We start from the raw sequence: 16,922 nt of genomic DNA, 5'->3' as shown, positions 1-16,922 counted from the left end.
CCTTCAGAGCACCCTACGTGCTCTCATCCCACGTACTCCCCACGTTGGAGATCTCTATTGCCTCCCAAAAATACACAAGGCCAACACACCAGGCCGGCCTATCGTATCAGGCAATGGGACCCTGTGTGAGACCCTCTCTGGCTACATCGAGGGCATTTTGAAACCCATCATACAAGGAACGCCCAGCTTCTGTCGCGACACAACGGACTTCTTACAGAAACTCAGCACCCATGGACCAGTTGAACCAGGGACATTCCTCGTCACAATGGACGTCTAGGCACTCTACACCACCATCCCCCATGACGACGGCATTGCTGCAACAGTCTCAGTACCCAACACCAACAACTGCCGATCTCCAGACGCAATTCTGCAACTCATCCGCTTCATTCTGGGGCATAGGGTCAGCACGGTAGCATTGTGGATAGCACAATTGCTTCACAGCTCCAGGGTCCCAGGTTCGATTCCGGCGTGGGTCACTGTCTGTGCGGAGTCTGCACATCCTCCCAGTGTGTGCGTGGGATTCCTCCGGGTGCTCCGGTTTCCTCCCACAGTCCAAAGATGTGCAGGTTAGGTGGATTGGCCATGATAAATTGCCCTTAGTGTCCAAAATTGCCCTTAGTGTCGGGTGGGGTTACTGGGCTATGGGGATAGGGTGGAGTTGTTGACCTTGAGTAGGGTGCTCTTTCCAAGAGCCGGTGCAGACTCGATGGGCCGAATGGCCTCCTTCTGCACTGTAAATTCTATGATTCTGGATCACAACGCCTTCACCTTCGACAACAAGTTCTTCATCCAGACACACGGAACAGCCATGGGGACCAAATTCACACCTCAATATGCCAACATCTTCATGCACAAGTATGAACAAGACCTCCTCACCGCACAGGACCTTGAACCGACGTTATACACCAGATATGTCGATGGCATTTTTTTTTCCTTTGAAGAATCACTGAAACGACTACACGATGACATCAATAAGTTCCATCTCACCATCAGACTCACCATGGGCTACTCTCCAAAATCGGTTGCATTCTTGAACACACTCATCTCCATCAAGGACGGTCACCTCAGCACTTTGCTTTACCGCAAGCCCACGGATAACCTCACGATGCTCCACTTCTCCACCTTCCACCCTAAACACATTAAAGAAGCCGTCCCCTAAGGCGAAGCCCTCCGTATATTCAGGATCTGCTCAGACGAGGCGGAGCGTAACAGACATCTACAGACGCTGAAAGATGTCCTTGCACGAATGAGATGTGGCGCTCGACTCATCGATCGACAGTTCCAACGTACCACAGCAGAAAACCGCACCGAACCCCTCAGGAGACAAACACGGGACACAACCGACAGAGTACCCTTCGTCGTCCAGTACTTCCCTGGAGCGGAGAAGCTACAACATCTTCTTCGCAGCCTTCAACACATCATCGATGAAAACAAATGGGGCAGCACGATGACCTCACGGCGCTGAGGTCTCAGATTCGGTCCCGGCTCTGGGTCACTGTCTGTGTGGAGTTTGCATATTCTCCTCGTGTTTGCGTGGGTTTTGCCCCCGCAACCCAAAGATGTGCAGGCTAGGTGGATTGGCCATGCCAAATTGCCCCTTAATTGGAAAAAATGAATTGGGTACACTAAATTTATTTTAAATTTTAAAAAAAATTGATGAAGACGAATATCTTGCCAAGGTCATCCCCACACCCCCACTACTTGCCTTCAAATAACTGCACAACCTCAAACAAACCATTGTTTGCAGCAAACTACCCAGCCTTCAGAACAGCGGGCACGACACCACACAACCCTGCCATGGCGATCTCTGAAAGACGTGCCAGATCATCGACATGGGTACCACCATTACACGCGAGAACACCACCCACCAGGTACGCGGTACATACTCGTGCGACTCGGCCAATGTTGTCAACCTCATACGCTGCAGGAAAGGATGTCCCGAAGCATGGTACATTGGAGAGACCATGCAGACGCTGCGACAACGGATGAACGGACATCGCGTCCAATCACCAGGCAATGTTCCCTTCCAGTCGGGGAACACTTCAGCAGTCAAGGGCATTCAGCCTCTGATCTACAGGTAAGCGTTCTACAAGGTGGCCTTCAGGACGCATGACAACGCAGAATCGCAAAACAGAAACCTATAGCCAAGTTCCGCACACAAGAGTACGGCCTCAACCGGGACCTTGGATTCATGTCACATTACATTCACCTCCCACCATCTGGCCTGGGCTTGCAAAATCCTACCAACTGTCCTGGCTTGATAAAATTCACACCTCTTTAACCTGGGATTACCCTCTCTCTGAATCTGTGAAGACTTAATTACCTGCAAATGCTCGCATTCAAAGCATTGTCTTGCATCTTTGATTTTGTCATATGTTTCTGGAACCTACCTCTTCATTCACCTGAGGAAGGAGCAGTGTTCCGAAAGCTAGTGATTTGAAACAAACCTGTTGGACTTTAACCTGGTGTTGTAAGACTTCTTACTGTAAAATTATTGTAAATATATGTTTTGACCTTGAAAAAAAACAAAAGAATTAGTCACCATCAGCTGTTAGAAGGGGGAAGGAGCAGGAGGCGGTGGCTATTATTATTGTTGGGGTTAGGTCATTTTTTGGAGTTGGTGGGAGTTGTAAGATTGGTTCGGATTTTTTTGAAATATATATATTGTTATTATGACACTGTTTGGGCTGTTTGATGTTGATGTTAGGTAATCAGTGAAAAATGTTTAATAAAGATATATATTTTTAAAAAATAATGTGGAAGTGGCTGACACATGAAGTAGATGACCTGAACAGCGTCAGTAGAGTGGGAGGAGGTTCTTATGGAACATGAACACCACAGATTATTGGGTTAAATGGCCTATTTCTATGTTGTAAATTCTAGTGATTCTATGCAAGACAGAACCAGATTGGTCAATGTGGAGCCATGCAAAATAGGGCAGAATAGGAAAGAGAAGTATGATAGTGCAGAAGGCAGCACGGTAGCGCAGTGGGTTAGCCCTGCTGCCCCGCGGCACCGAGGTCCCAGGTTCGATCCTGGCTCTGGGTCACTGTCCGTGTAGAGTTTGCACATTCTCCCTGGGTTTGCGTAGGTTTCGCCCCCTCAACCCAAAAATGTGGCGGCTAGGTGGATTGGCCACACTAAATTGTCTTAATTGGAAAAAATGAATTGGGTACTCTAATTTATTTTTTTTTTAAACGATGGTGCAGAAAACTTGTAACATCCAGTGAGCTATTTTATAGTTATAATGTCCTTCTAGAAAAGGATCTAATGGAAAATAATGACAGATTTTATCATCTTTGATATACAATGGATACGGTCATATTACAATGGAAGAAATCCATGAAATCTTTCATGATGCACTCATCATAAGAATATTAAATACGACCTTTTGTACAAAGTGTTGAAATTTAATGTGCTACAACTGGAGCACATTTTCATGGTCACTTTGATCCTCTCCAAGAAAATCAACAATGCTTTGTTACCTCCAACAACTCTTATTGCCACAAATTCAGAGGGACCACCGATACCCTATTTGTTTAATTGAGATCTATATGAATAACTGTCAAAACGTCTCCCAGAATAAAGAGCTGTGGTGGGACTGCGGTAAGAAAGGGAAATGTTACAAGTAATTTAATGGTAAAACATGCTTTCATTTTCCAAGATGTCAGCAGAAAAACTAGAGCTAACACTTCCCCCCCCCTCTCCCCCCCCTCCCCCCTTCCCCTTCCCCCCTCCCCCCTTTCCCCTCCCTTCCCTCCTTCCCTTCCCTCCTTCCCTTCCCCCCCTCCCCTTCCCTCCTTCCCTTCCCCCCTCCCCCTTCCCTTCCCCTCCCTTCCCCCCTCCCCTTCCCCCCTTCCCTTCCCCCTCCCCTTCCCCCCTCCCTTTCCCCTTCCCCCCTCCCTTCCCCCTTCCCCCCTCCCTTCCCCCTTCCCTTCCCCCCCTCCCCCCTTTCCCTTCCCCCCTCCCCCCTCCCTTCCCCCCCTCCCCCCTCCCTTCCCCCCCTCCCCCTCCCTCCCCTTCCCTTCCCCCCTCCCTCCCCCTCCCCCTTCCCTCCCTCCCTCCCCCCTCCCCATCTTCCTCCCCCCCTCCCCATCTTCCTCCCCCTCATCCTCCCCCCTCCCCCCCCTCCATTCCCCCCTTCCCTCCCCTCCCTTCCCCCCCTCCCTTCCCTCCTCCCCTCCCCCCTCCCTTCCTCCCCCTCCCCATCTTCCTCCCCATCTTCCTCCCCCCCTTCCTCCCCCTCCCCCCTCCTCCCCCCCTTCCTCCCCCTCCCCCTCCCTTCCCCTCCCCCCTTCCTCCCCCTCCCCTCCCCCCCTTCCCTTCCCCTCCCCCCTTCCCCTTTCCCCTCCATCCCCTTCCCCCCCATCCCTCCCCCTCCCCCCTTCCCCTTCCCTCCCCCCCTCCCCTTCCCTCCCCTTCCCCCCCTCCCCTCCATCCCCTTCCCCCCCATCCCTCCCCCTCCCCCCTTCCCCTTCCCTCCCCCCTCCCCTTCCCCCCTCCCCTCCCCTCCCCCCCTCCCCCCTCCCCTCCCCCTCCCCCCTCCCCCTCCCCCCTCCCCCCTCCCCCTCCCCCCTCCCCCCCTCCCCCTCCCCCCTCCCCCCCTCCCCCTCCCCTCCCCCCCCCCCTCCCCCCCTCCCCCCCCCTCCCCCCCTCCCCTCCCCCCTCCCCTCCCCCCCTCCCCTCCCCCCTCCCCCCCTCCCCTCCCCCCTCCCCCCCTCCCCTCCCCCCTCCCCCTTCCCTCCCCCCTCCCCCTTCCCTCCCCCCTCCCCTCCTCCCCTTCCCCTTCCCCCCTCCCCTTCCCTCCCCCCTCCCCTTCCCCCCTCCCCTTCCCTCCTCCCCCCTCCCCTTCCCTCCTCCCCCCTCCCCTTCCCTCCTCCCCCCTCCCCTTCCCTCCTCCCCCCCTCCCCTTCCCTCCTCCCCCCCCCTCCCCTTCCCTCCTCCCCCCCTCCCCCCCTCCCCTTCCCTCCTCCCCCCCTCCCCTTCCCTCCTCCCCCCCTCCCCTTCCCTCCTCCCCCCTCCCCTTCCCTCCTCCCCCCTCCCCTTCCCCTCCCCTCCCCTTCCCTCCTCCCCCCCTCCCCTTCCCTCCCCCCCTCCCCTTCCCTCCTCCCCCTCCCCTTCCCTTCTCCCCCCCTCCCCTTCCCTTCTCCCCCCCTCCCCCCCCTCCCCTTCCCTCCCCTCCCCTTCCCCCTTTACAGGTGTTTTTTTTGATGGCAGCTACTTTCTATGCTATTATCTTCAATTGGCCTTTTCTTTCACCAAAAGGACATTTAGTTTAATTGCCCAACAGAGAACTGATGAGCAAAATAACATGATTGTGGTTGACATTTATTAAAAGCGCCTTTGCAACAATGACTGATAGCATGAGACATTTTTTTCTTTACTCTGTCTTGGGGTGTGGACGTCCCTGGCAAGGAAAGCATTTCATTCCTAATTTCCCTTCAACTGAGCGGCTCACTTTGCCACTTCAGAGGAAGAGTCAGCCATGTTGCTGTAGGTGTAGAGTCACATGTAGGCCAGACCAGGTACAGTCGGAAAATTCCCTTCCCTAACATCTAGCGAACCAGATAGGATTTTACGACAATAGAGGATACTTGTCACGGTTACCATTACCGAAACTAGTTTTATATTCCAGATTTATTAATTGAATTTAAATTCCGCCAGCTGCCGGGGAGCCAACAACAATGTTGTATGAAATGTTTTTTTCTATATAATTAGAAAGGAGAAAATCTGGGGAACCTTCTGCTGTGGCAATTGCTCGAGGTTTCACATTTCCGAACTTACTAATTTCTCAGAATACTTGTCTAAAATATTCCTGGTGCATCATTAACCTTCGAACGCAGGTTTTACATCGCTTTTAAATTGACTGTTTGGAATCAGTTCAGACCTCCACTCACCCAATGGGCTTGGATTCCACTGAAATCTCACAGCGACCAAGTCATCCTGTACTGATTGGCTGAAGCAGAAGTTTCGAACTCTATCAATTGCATGCTCCCCTTTCAGATCCTCGAAGGATGAACAAGCTGTAGAAAATGTAACAATATTTCATTGTTAGCTCCTCAAAAACTGCTTAAATTACTTGTGTGAAGATCTGTCAAAGACCCAATAACCAGAACTCCAATTAAACTCATCATTACAATAAAATGTGCCCAAAGCAAGAAACAAACTGGTACAGAGGGTGGGGAAGTGTTAGCAGGGGCCCCCACTAAGGCTGTGGGTGCATGGGCAGGGCATGTCTGATGGCGGGGTGGGGAGCAGCGTCCAAGACCTCTATGCCCGGGGGGATGGGGCATGGGAATGGTGCTCGGTCCGCATTGCGGAGGAAAGTGCCAGAGGAGTCTTATTGGTCGAAGTGAACGATTTTAAATAATTTACACGTGTCCTCAATTGCCCCAATCCCCCGATGATGTCGTCCCACTCTCCCCACATCTCCCACCCCTCCACCCCCAGTGCCCTCTCAGTGATCCTCAACCTGCTTGGCCTTCCGTGATCTACAGATGCGTCTAGATGTGTCCCGAGGATGCACATCAGGTGTGGAGGCAGCCTGCTGCCAACCGCATCCTATAGCCTTGGATGATCCTAGCGGATGTCCTCTGGCGGCCCAGGGGCTGGAGGGCCCTGGGGAACTTTCTGGCAGAATATGCCCTGCTGTTCCAGGTGCTGACTCCGGGACCTGCCATTGTCAGTGGGGTGGGTGCCGGGGGAAGTGGGTGGCTGCCGTTGCCACTCTGTAGGCTGGCTCCAGGATGGCACCTGGCATCCCGTCCTCCCGGTCAGTGCCCATAGGCCCTGGGGTTCACCTCGGGATGGAGGAGCAGTTGAATCGAGCCCCGGTGTCATCTGGCTCTACAAACCCTGGCCACTCACCAATGTCTGCAGCATGGTGTCAACACCCTGAGCAATGCTCCTCAGTGACTGGGACATGCTCTGGAGCATCCCGGCAATGCCCACCTGCGACTGGGACACATCCCCCAGCGACTGTGACACGCGCTGCAGCACCTCGGCTTTGCCCACTGAGACTGGGATATGTCCCACAGCACCTTGGCTATGCCACATGGGACTGGGGGTCCTCCCCTAGCAACCAGGATGTACTCTGGACGGCATCGGTAATGCCCACTCATGCTCCACAGTACCTCGTTAAGATCCACCTGGTACTGAGTCAGGTCCCCCAGAGACTGGGTCATGCTGTCGAGGTGCTCAGCCATGACCGTCACTGACTGAACCATATCTTGGACACCTCTGTTCCTGCTGCCGACATCGTGCAGCAGGCTCCCCAATGCGGTTACCACCCTGGCAGTGTTGGCCTTGGTGCTACGCATTGCCGGTGCCATCTCCTGCGCCCATAGCCTCTGGGACTCCTCCAATCGGCTAAGAACCTGCTCGAGGCTCGCTGATATCCCTCTCTGAATATCATGGCTGCACCCTCGTGTCTGCATCAGCTCCGGGTAAACCTGGTCCAGCTCAGCATCCGACTGGGACCCAACTAGGTCCTGTGATCCGGCAGACCTCCCACTGCTGTCCTACCTCCACCTGATGCGCATAGCAACTGTGTGGTGCTCACCAGAATGTGCCCCAGAAGCATGTACACTACAGTTGCCCATCGAGGTGTGAGTCTCTGTGCTGGTGGAGGGTGGGGGATGATAATTGTGATGCATCAACAGTGGCATCCTTGAAGCTCTCCTCAGAAGTGTTCTCGCAAGGGAATGGATTTATGGTCAGTGGAAGCGATGCGTCATTCTGCATGGCATTAACAACCCACATGTGACAGTTCATCTGGGTGGGGGCCGGTGGATCCTCATCTCTGCACCATACGTCAACCACCACATTGGCGACAGATCCATCCTCTGTTACCCCCGTGACCTCCAGGGCCCGTTCTTCTTCCAGCACTGGGAGCCGGTCCTCCTGGTTACGCTCACGAACTGACGGCCACGGCCACTTCCTCCCAGGTGGCACAGGCTGACCCTCTTTGAACTTTGGAGGAAGAGAGCTTCCATTCTGGCCTCAACCATGTTCAATAATCTGCCCAGGTCAGCATCCCTGAATCATGCGGCTGGTCTTCTTGGAGGCATTGCTGCGAGCTGAGTGGGGTTGGCTGTGCAGGAGCAGTTTAAGTGTTGATCTCTCTTGTTAGCAGGGGGCTGGCGAGCATGGTCCGGTGAATCAGCCAAGGGGACCACCATTTGTAACGTGAAGCCTGTGGAGCCTCGTTAAGCAGACTAATTAACATTTTGTAGAAGTGTCAGCCTTGCCGGTGTCATGTGAGAGTACCTTTAAGAAATGGATGTTTATCAAATAGCTGTAGTGGATGTACCTTTAAGAAATGGGTGTTTATCAAATAGCTGCACTGATGTCAGTGTGTGGGTGGAGCTGAGCGGTGACTCTGCTTTTACTTTCGCTTTGAGCAAAAAGGCTGGTGTGTCTGTGTTTTATAGTTTCGTTTCCAGAGTTGAAGAAGCTGCAGTCACAGCAGGAAGGTGCATTGATCTTTCTCCACAATCTAAAGACTGTCTCCAAATCATTTGAGGATTTCAAAGTAATAGCTGTTTCTGTAGAGAATTTTAAAAGGGTCTTTTGGTCTTATGGATGTTGTTAGGAAAGTTATGATGGGTTACTTATAGAATATTGTATCTGTGGGGAGGATTGGTGTTGATAGTTGTCAAGATGTTTACTGTGGGTTTATAAAGTGTTAACTGGATTCATAAATAAATAAACATGGTTTGTTTTAAAAGCACTTTAGATGTCTGTTGCATCACACTTGTAAAGTAGGCCCTTGTGCTCCCCATAACCACAATCTATTAAAAGTGGTGGTTCAGGTGAACTCCATGATACACTTTGGTGTTCTCTTAAGCCTGGCCCATAACACCGGTCTGAGCGTCAGGAAGCTCGCGGCAGTTCCCGACCACAATTAGAAACCTTTTATTATCGCGCCTAATATGTTTTGGCACTGATAGCTAAATTAATGACAAACACAATGCAAATGTTCATGCTTTTCATGATTCTCATAGAATCATTACAGCACAGGGAGGCCATTCAGCCTACTATGTCCGTGTGACCAGCAGGAAGCCATCCAGCAAAATCAAATTTTATGGCTCTTGGTCTGTAGCCTTCCTTAAATGTTATGAGACTTTCTGCCTCCATCTGGAATGCGCTGCCTGGAGCGTGATGGAGGCAGGTTCAATCAAGGAATCATTAAAGTGTGATTAAATGATTATTTGAATATGAACAATGTGCAGGGGTACAGGGAAAAGACAGCCGGATGACACTATGTTATGATGCTTGTTTGGAGAGCCGGTACAGACATGATGGGCCAAATGGCCTTCTTCTGCACTGTAACTATTCTGCGATCATCCCTTCGGGCAGCCAATTCACCCACCCTTTGGGTGAAATATCGCCCTTTGAATGTCCTCTAGTCTTCTTACCCCTTCTTGCTTCATATCTACACCCGCTAGATATGGATCTCCTAGATTGCATATTGGCTGGATTAATCAAATTGGCACGGGTAGCCTCGAGGGAGATTCAATAGAGTGTATGAGGGATTGTTTCCCAAACAGGGAGCAGGCTATTTTAGATTTAGTATTATGTAACGAAGAAGGGTTACAATAATCTTGTCATTAGGATCTTCTTGGAAGGAGTGATCACAGCATGCTAGAAGTTTTAATTCAGATTGAACGAGAGAAGACCGATTGCTATTCTAGAGTTTTAGCTTTGGGCAGAGGTAATTATACAGGCCTGAGGAAAGAGCTGGCCCTCGTAACTGGGCACAAATAATTGAGTGTAGGACAGTTGAGAAACAATGGCGGATGTTCAGGGAGACATTAAACACTTCTCAATTAAAGTATATTGCTGAAAGGAAGAGGAATTGTAAAAGGGAGAAAAACATTCCATGGCTAAACAAGTCAAGGATGACATAAAGGCAAAAACTAGGGCATACCACACTGCAAAAACCAGAGGATTGGAGAACTTTAAGGTTCAGCAAAATGCTACCAAAAATAAAATCAAAAGAGCCAAGATGAAAGGAAACTAGCAGAAAACATAAACACTGACACTGAGACCTTCAATAATATATAAAAGAGGAAGAGAATAGCTAAAGTAAATGTTGGCCCTTTAGAGGACAATACTGGTGAGGCAACAATGGGAACACAGAGATGGCAGAGGCACTGAATTAATATTTTACCTGTCTTCACAGTTATTACAGAGGAATTTGGTGCAATAACCATCACTTGAGAGACGGTATTGAATAAACTAATGGTATTAAAGGCAGATAAGTCTCCAGGACCTGATGGGCTGCATCCTAAGGTATTAAGGAAGTGGCAGCAGAGATAGTGGATGCATTGGTTATGATATTTCAGAATTCCCTGGAGTCTGGAAGGGTCCCAGTGGATTGGAAACGCACTAATGTGATGCCCCTGTTCAAAAAGGGAGAGAGGCAAAAAAATGGGAAACTAGAGGCCAATTAGCTTGACCTTTTGGGGGGAAGTTGTTGGAATCAATCATTAAGGAGGAGATGACCGAACATTTGGAAAGACAAAGCTCAATTCACCATTGTCAGCATGGTTTTATGAAGGGTAAGTCATGCTTGTTTGACTTCTTTGAGGATGTAACTAGCCAGGTGGATAATGGAGAGCCTGTGGATGTGGTATATCTAAACTTGCAGAAGGTGTTTCACAAGGTGCCGCATAAAAGAATGATCCAGAAGATGAGATCGCAGGTGATTGGAGAAAGAATACTAGGTTGATGAGGCATGATGACACAGTGGTTAGCACTGCTGCCTCACAGCGCTGAGGACCCAGGTTCAATCCTGGCCCAGGGTCACAGTCCGTGTGGAGTTTGCACATTCTCCCCGTGTCTGCGTGGATCACCACTCAACCCAAAGATGTGCAGGGTAGGTGGATTAGCCACACTAAAAACTGCCCTAAAAAAAATACTAGATTGGGTTGAGGATTAGCCGACTGACAGAAAGCAGAGGGTTGGGATAAATCAGTCCTTCTCTGGCTGGCGAACTGTAACTAGAGGGGTGCCGCCAGTATCGGTACTCGGACCGCAACTGCTTACAATCTGTATAAATGATCTGCAAGCAGGGACAGAGTGTAACATAGCAAACTTTGCGGATGACACTAAAACAGGTGGGAAAGCAGGCAATGAAGAGAAGATACAGATTTGATTTGATTTAGTGTCACATGTACCGAAGTACAGTGAAAAGTATTTTTCAGCTGCCGAGGGAATGTACACAGTACGTACATAGTAGACAAAAGAATAATCAACCGAGGACATTGACAAATGGTACATCGACAAAACAGTGATTGGTTACAGTGCGGAACAGGGAGCTAAACAAAGCAAATACATGAGCAAGAGCAGCATAGGGCGTCGTGAATAGATGTCGATAGGCTAGGAGATTGGGCCAAAATTTGACAAATAGAGTTTTACATAGAACATATAGTGCCGAAGGAGGCCATTCAACCCATCGAGTCTGCACCGACCCACTTAAACCCTCACTTCCACCCTATCACCGTAACCCAATAACCCTCCTAACCATTTTGGTCATTAAAGGCAATTTATCTTAGCCAATTCACCTAACCTGCATATTTTTGGGCTGTGGGAGGAAACCGGAGCACCCGGAGGAAACCCACGCAAACACGGGGAGAATGTGCAGACTCCGCACAGACAGTGACCCAGCGGGGAATCGAACCTGGGGCCCTGGCACTGTGAAGCCACAGTGCTATCCACTTGTGCTACCGTGCTGCCCGAATATGTCGATGTTTATGTGGATAAGTGTGAGCCATTTTGGCTGAAAAAAATAGAAAGGCAAATTATCTAAATGGAAATCAGATTCAAAATGCGTCTAGGCAGAGGGAACAACTGGGTTTCTTTGTTCATGAATCGCAGAAAGTCAGTATGCAGGTACAGCAAGCAATTAAGAAGGCAAATGGCATGTTAGCGTTTATTGAAAATGGACTGGAGTATATAGAGGAGTGTTGTTGCAATTGTATAGGGTGTTGGTGAGACCACGTCTGGAGTATTGTGTCCAGTTTTGGTCTTCTTATTTGAGGAAGGATGTGGTGGCATTGGAGGCAGTTCAGGAGGTTCACCAGGTTGATTCCGGGGATGAAAGGGTTGACGCATGAGGAGAGATTAAACAGTTTGGGCTTCTACCTATTGGAGTTTAGAAGGATGAGAGGAGATCTGATTGAGTTACATAAAGTAAACGTAGACCAAATGTTCCCCCTTGTGGGGCAATCTGGAATGAGAGGTCACAGATATTGACTGAGAGGCGGTAGATTTAGAACGGAGATGAAGAGGAACTACTTCTCACAAAGGGTGGTGAATTTGTGGAACTCATTGCTACATAGTATTGTGGAATCAGAGTCATTAAACATTTTCAAGAAAGAGATGAGACGTATTTCTGTTTTTAAGAAATGGGTTAAAGGGACATGGGGAACAGGTTGGGAGGTGGATTTGAGACCAGGAAGAGATCAGCCATGATCTGATTGAATGGTGGAGCAGGCTCGAAGGGCTGAATTGCCTATGTTGATCCTTCAACCAAAAGAAGTAAGGCTTTTCAAATACTCTACTGGACCACTCAATTTTATACATTCCAATTAGGCCTCCCCTCAGCTTCCTCTGTTCTATAGAAACGGCCCTAGGCTAATCCAATCATTCCTCATTCTCTCCTTATGAATTCTGGAGGAGGATTTTAGACATAAACATATTCAGCAACAAGCGGTTTATTTTTGAGTGTGTGTGGTGGTGGCGGTGGGGGGGGGGGGGGGGGGGGGGGGGGAAGAAGAGTACTTGTGATGCTGCCAAATGACTTATCTGCAAAATCTGCCAACCACAAAGGGCTCCCTTGTTACTTTGTAGTGTAAATTTAATACAATAAACTCTAACAGATGAGGAAATATTTTAGTAATTAGGATAAAAGTTTCAATTAATACACTTTGCCACTGAAATAAAGGGAAATGTGGTTTAAATAAGACGACCTCTCTGCCTTATGCAGATGTGAACCAGCAGGTCACCTTGGAAACAGATGCCTCAACTCTAACTTGGATCGCTGAACACAGCTAAAACACAGATCCTCAAACAGATGTAGATTAGCAGTCAGCAGAAAGGAAACCGTGGTTCTTTATTTCCATTTAATAGACTAATTTCAGCTTTGCATCACATAGTTAAATGTTAGAATGCTTTGGGGAATTTATTTACCTGATCTCGGCAACAACGCAAGGCTATACTCAGCCACGACATTGTCAAAGATCCAGGAGAATGAATTTCAAAATTTAAAAATAAATAACTGAACTGGGGGGGGTGGGGGGGGGGATTAACTGATTCTCTGCATCGCGTGGTTTTAGTTAAACTCAGTGTGAATATTCCTGCATCATGTAGAGTGTAATAGGAAACAGGACGGACCCTGTGGGCAAAGCCCGTCTCTACATCCGATGCTGGTTTAGCGGGAATTTATGGTCCATTTTTATTTGCAATGTAAAGCGCTATAAACTGCACAGACTTTAAAACTACAGTTTGGCCGTGTTTTCATTCTACCCTAGTTATTGTTAAAGTCATGCCACATACTGATCAACAGGACTTGGGGGCAGCAGTGTCCCAACTGCTCCTCACTCTTTTTGTGCACACAGTTGGCCAATATAGAATTCTACCCAAATACTTTCACAATGAAGTCTTCAGTTTGACTGCTTTTCATGTATCAGTTGATGACATGATGATTCACTCTAAGAACTACTTGAATACCCAATGTCTTTTTTCTTATTAAGTGAACCTGCCATTGTGGATTATTGTTACAGTCAGCCCAATGAAGGGACTCTCAATGTTGAGGGCTGTGGATGAAATCAAAATAGATAAAGAGGAGGAATTCAATAAATAGCAGTACTTAAAAGTGGATACGTTATCTGGTCCGGAAGGGGTGCATCCTAGCTTACCAAGGGAATAAGGGTACAAATGTAACAGGTGCTGGCTATAATCCTCCAAACTACCTTAGATACAGGGAGGTGCCAGTGGTTTGCAGGATTACAAATGTTCAAAAAAGGGCAAAGGATAAACCTGTGACTTGACAATTGAAGGCCAATCAATTTATTATTGGGGGTGGAAAGTTTTAGAAACAATAATTCCAGTGAATTTTAGCTGCCACTTGGACAAATGTGGAATAAATGACAACTGGTGCAGATTTCTTAAAGGCAAAGCATGTTCTGGCTATCTTGATTGAATTTTAATGGGGTAACAGAGAAAGTGAATGAAGAGAATACATAAATGAATCAGTTGATGTTGTGTAAACGAGCTTTCAAAAGATGTTTGATGGAGTAGCACTTAATAGGATTGTTAGCAAAATTGAACCCATGGAAAAAATGGTTAGAATAGCATTTCTTCCTTTCTCTTTGAAGAATGAGGGTGGAACCATAATAGTAGTTGATCACCCTTCATATCAACCATTGATTGTTTTTAGATTTGATGGGTGGTTTTGCAAGCAGATGCCCCTTCCTGCTGCAAACCCTCCCCATTTACCCAGGCTGGGGATCAGCACCAATACACGCTGGCTTCCTTGCACCAGTGGCTGAGTTGAACAGTAGCAGCATGGGTACAAAATTGGCTACAGAATATAAAAGAGTTATGGTGAATGAAGATTGCTTCGTTATGTTTATGGGTTCAGTATTATGGATGTACCTGAAAAATTTGTCAGGGCACAATTTCACAACTTGTAGATGACACAGCTCATGACAGCATAGCAAACAGTGAGGAGGATTGCAATAGACTTCAAGGCAAATTCAATGCAATACATTTTGGCATGAAAAATGAGAGGAGATAGTACGTGCCAAATGGCACAATTTTTAAGAGGGTTCAAGAAGAGAGACTTGGGGGTGCACCTGTCCACAAATCATTGATGGTGGCAGGACAGATTAATTAGGACTTGGTCTTTTGGTCTTAGTGTACAAAAGCCTGAAAATCAGCTTGAATCTGCATAAGACACTAGAGTTCAGCCTAGTTGGGGCATTGTGTCCAATTCTGGAAGTATGTGAAGGTTTTGGCGAGACCATAGAAGGGATTTACTAGAATGTATTAATTTTTATTCATTCATGGGATGTAGGCGCCGCTGCCTCGATCAGCGTTCATTGCCCATCCCTTACTGCCCTTAAACTGGCCACAGTCAACCATATTGCTGTGGATCTGGAGTCACATGTAGGCCTGACCAGGTGAGGATGGCAGATTTCCTCCCCCAGAGGGAAGGATATTAGTGAACTAGATAGGATTTTATGACCATCGACAATGGTTGCATGGTCATAATTACACTTTTAATTCCAGATTTGTAAAATGGAACTCAAATGTCACCATCTGCTGTGGTGGGATTTGAAGTCAGGTCCCTATTACCCTGGATCTTTGGATTCCAGTGGTAATGCCATTATGTCACCACCTCCCCCCATGGTTACATATACGAGGCAGAGTGAAAAAGCTGTCATTCGTCACCTTGGGGCAGAGAAGGCCAAGGTGAAATTAGTAGAGTTGTTTAAAATCATGAATGGTTTCAACAAAGTAGACAAAGAGAAATCGCAAACACATGGGAACATCACCTGCAAGCTCCCCTCCAAGACACACATCACCCCGATTTGGAACTATATTGCCGTTCCTTCACTATTACTGGGTCAAAATCCTGGAACACCCCAACAGCACTGTAGGTGTACTTACATCAGTTGGACTGCAGCAGTTCAAGAAAGTGATTCACCATCACGTTCTCACGGTCAACTACAGATAGGCAACACATGCTGGTCTTGCCAGTGACACTCAAATTCCATGAAAGAATTTTTTTTAAACTCTCTTCAGCTATTAAAGAAAGTTATCATGGGTGAACACGGCTTAGATTAAATAAAGATTGTTAGAAAGCTGGAACTTTTAGGGATTGAACACATGAGCATTTTCCAGCTTGAAACCCAGATCTGAAAATGCTTGTGAAAACATGTAATTTCCCTGCAGTTTTGATAAGTGAAATGTTTAAAAATACACACATTCCTACTCTTCAATATTAGGCATAAATTCAATGGAATTAAGCAAATGTAGGTGCAAAAAAACAAAACAATACTAGCTCTGACATACACCTTAGGCCACACTATACCAAGCCTGTACACAGGTAAAAGCAAAACATTTCCATGGTAAATGCAGCAACGTCAGCACCGTAAATCGATTAGCATGTTGCACAATAACATTGTTTGCAAATATCAGATTGAGCAGGAGTTTAAAACTGCGCTTCAGAAAAATTGGGGTTTTCTTTTCCTCTATATCATCATAATTCCAAAAATCAACATTTACTTTAAAGCTTTAATGCTTGGAATTTCAACATTTTTTCTTCAAAAAGGTAGAGTGCTGAGCTGAGTTAGCCAATTTCAACTCGAAATATGGTAAAGGTCTCCCAACTGGCCATAGTGCCCTTGCACTTTGGGGTAGCAGCCTCTGATCTCTATGCTCTGACCCCTGGTTGAACAACGTATGAATGGACATTGGCCCAAGAGAATCGTGACTCGATTACACAGCTTGCTGATAAATACCATCAATGTTCACGCATAAGCAATAGCCATTAGGGTAGGGTACCAGAAGCTGCCCAATGCGCATAGAACCATAGCCAAAAAAGGGGGAAGTGTCAAGGAGAAGAATGATGGGCAAGAAAAGGGAGAAATTAAATATAAAAGGACATTTTTGAGAAAAGTTGTCTTATAATAAATCAAACTTTAGCTATGAACAGCCTTACCTTCATATCGGAAGCCGGATAGTGTTCTACCATTATCCTGGAAGATAAAAAGTTTACTGTGAGGCCTACCAAAAATGTACATTCTTGAAATAATTCAATAGTTCAATGTGAAAACTGCACTGTGTTCATAGGTCTGCCAGCAAGTTATGCTTAGTGGGTTACAGGAATAACTCTCTCAACACCCCAG

At 47.7% G+C, this 16,922-nt stretch overlaps 1 protein-coding gene across 2 annotated transcripts in view; it reads right to left on the bottom strand.

The window, feature by feature from the left end:
• The window catches only part of il17rd (interleukin 17 receptor D), a 110,478-nt gene that overhangs the window by 68,214 nt on the left and 25,342 nt on the right, over positions 1-16,922 (bottom strand). For both annotated transcript variants that reach the window (XM_072472444.1, XM_072472445.1), the window contains exons 2-3: positions 16,736-16,772; positions 5,898-6,023 (exon numbers count right to left, since the gene is read on the bottom strand). In XM_072472444.1, coding sequence (XP_072328545.1) covers positions 5,898-6,023; positions 16,736-16,772 — 163 coding nt within the window. The remainder of the gene's footprint in view (positions 1-5,897; positions 6,024-16,735; positions 16,773-16,922) is intronic.

Source organism: Scyliorhinus torazame, chromosome 13, assembly GCF_047496885.1.
Source record: "Scyliorhinus torazame isolate Kashiwa2021f chromosome 13, sScyTor2.1, whole genome shotgun sequence".
Lineage (NCBI taxonomy): Eukaryota > Metazoa > Chordata > Chondrichthyes > Carcharhiniformes > Scyliorhinidae > Scyliorhinus > Scyliorhinus torazame.
This window is presented reverse-complemented; position numbering and strand designations above follow the sequence as displayed.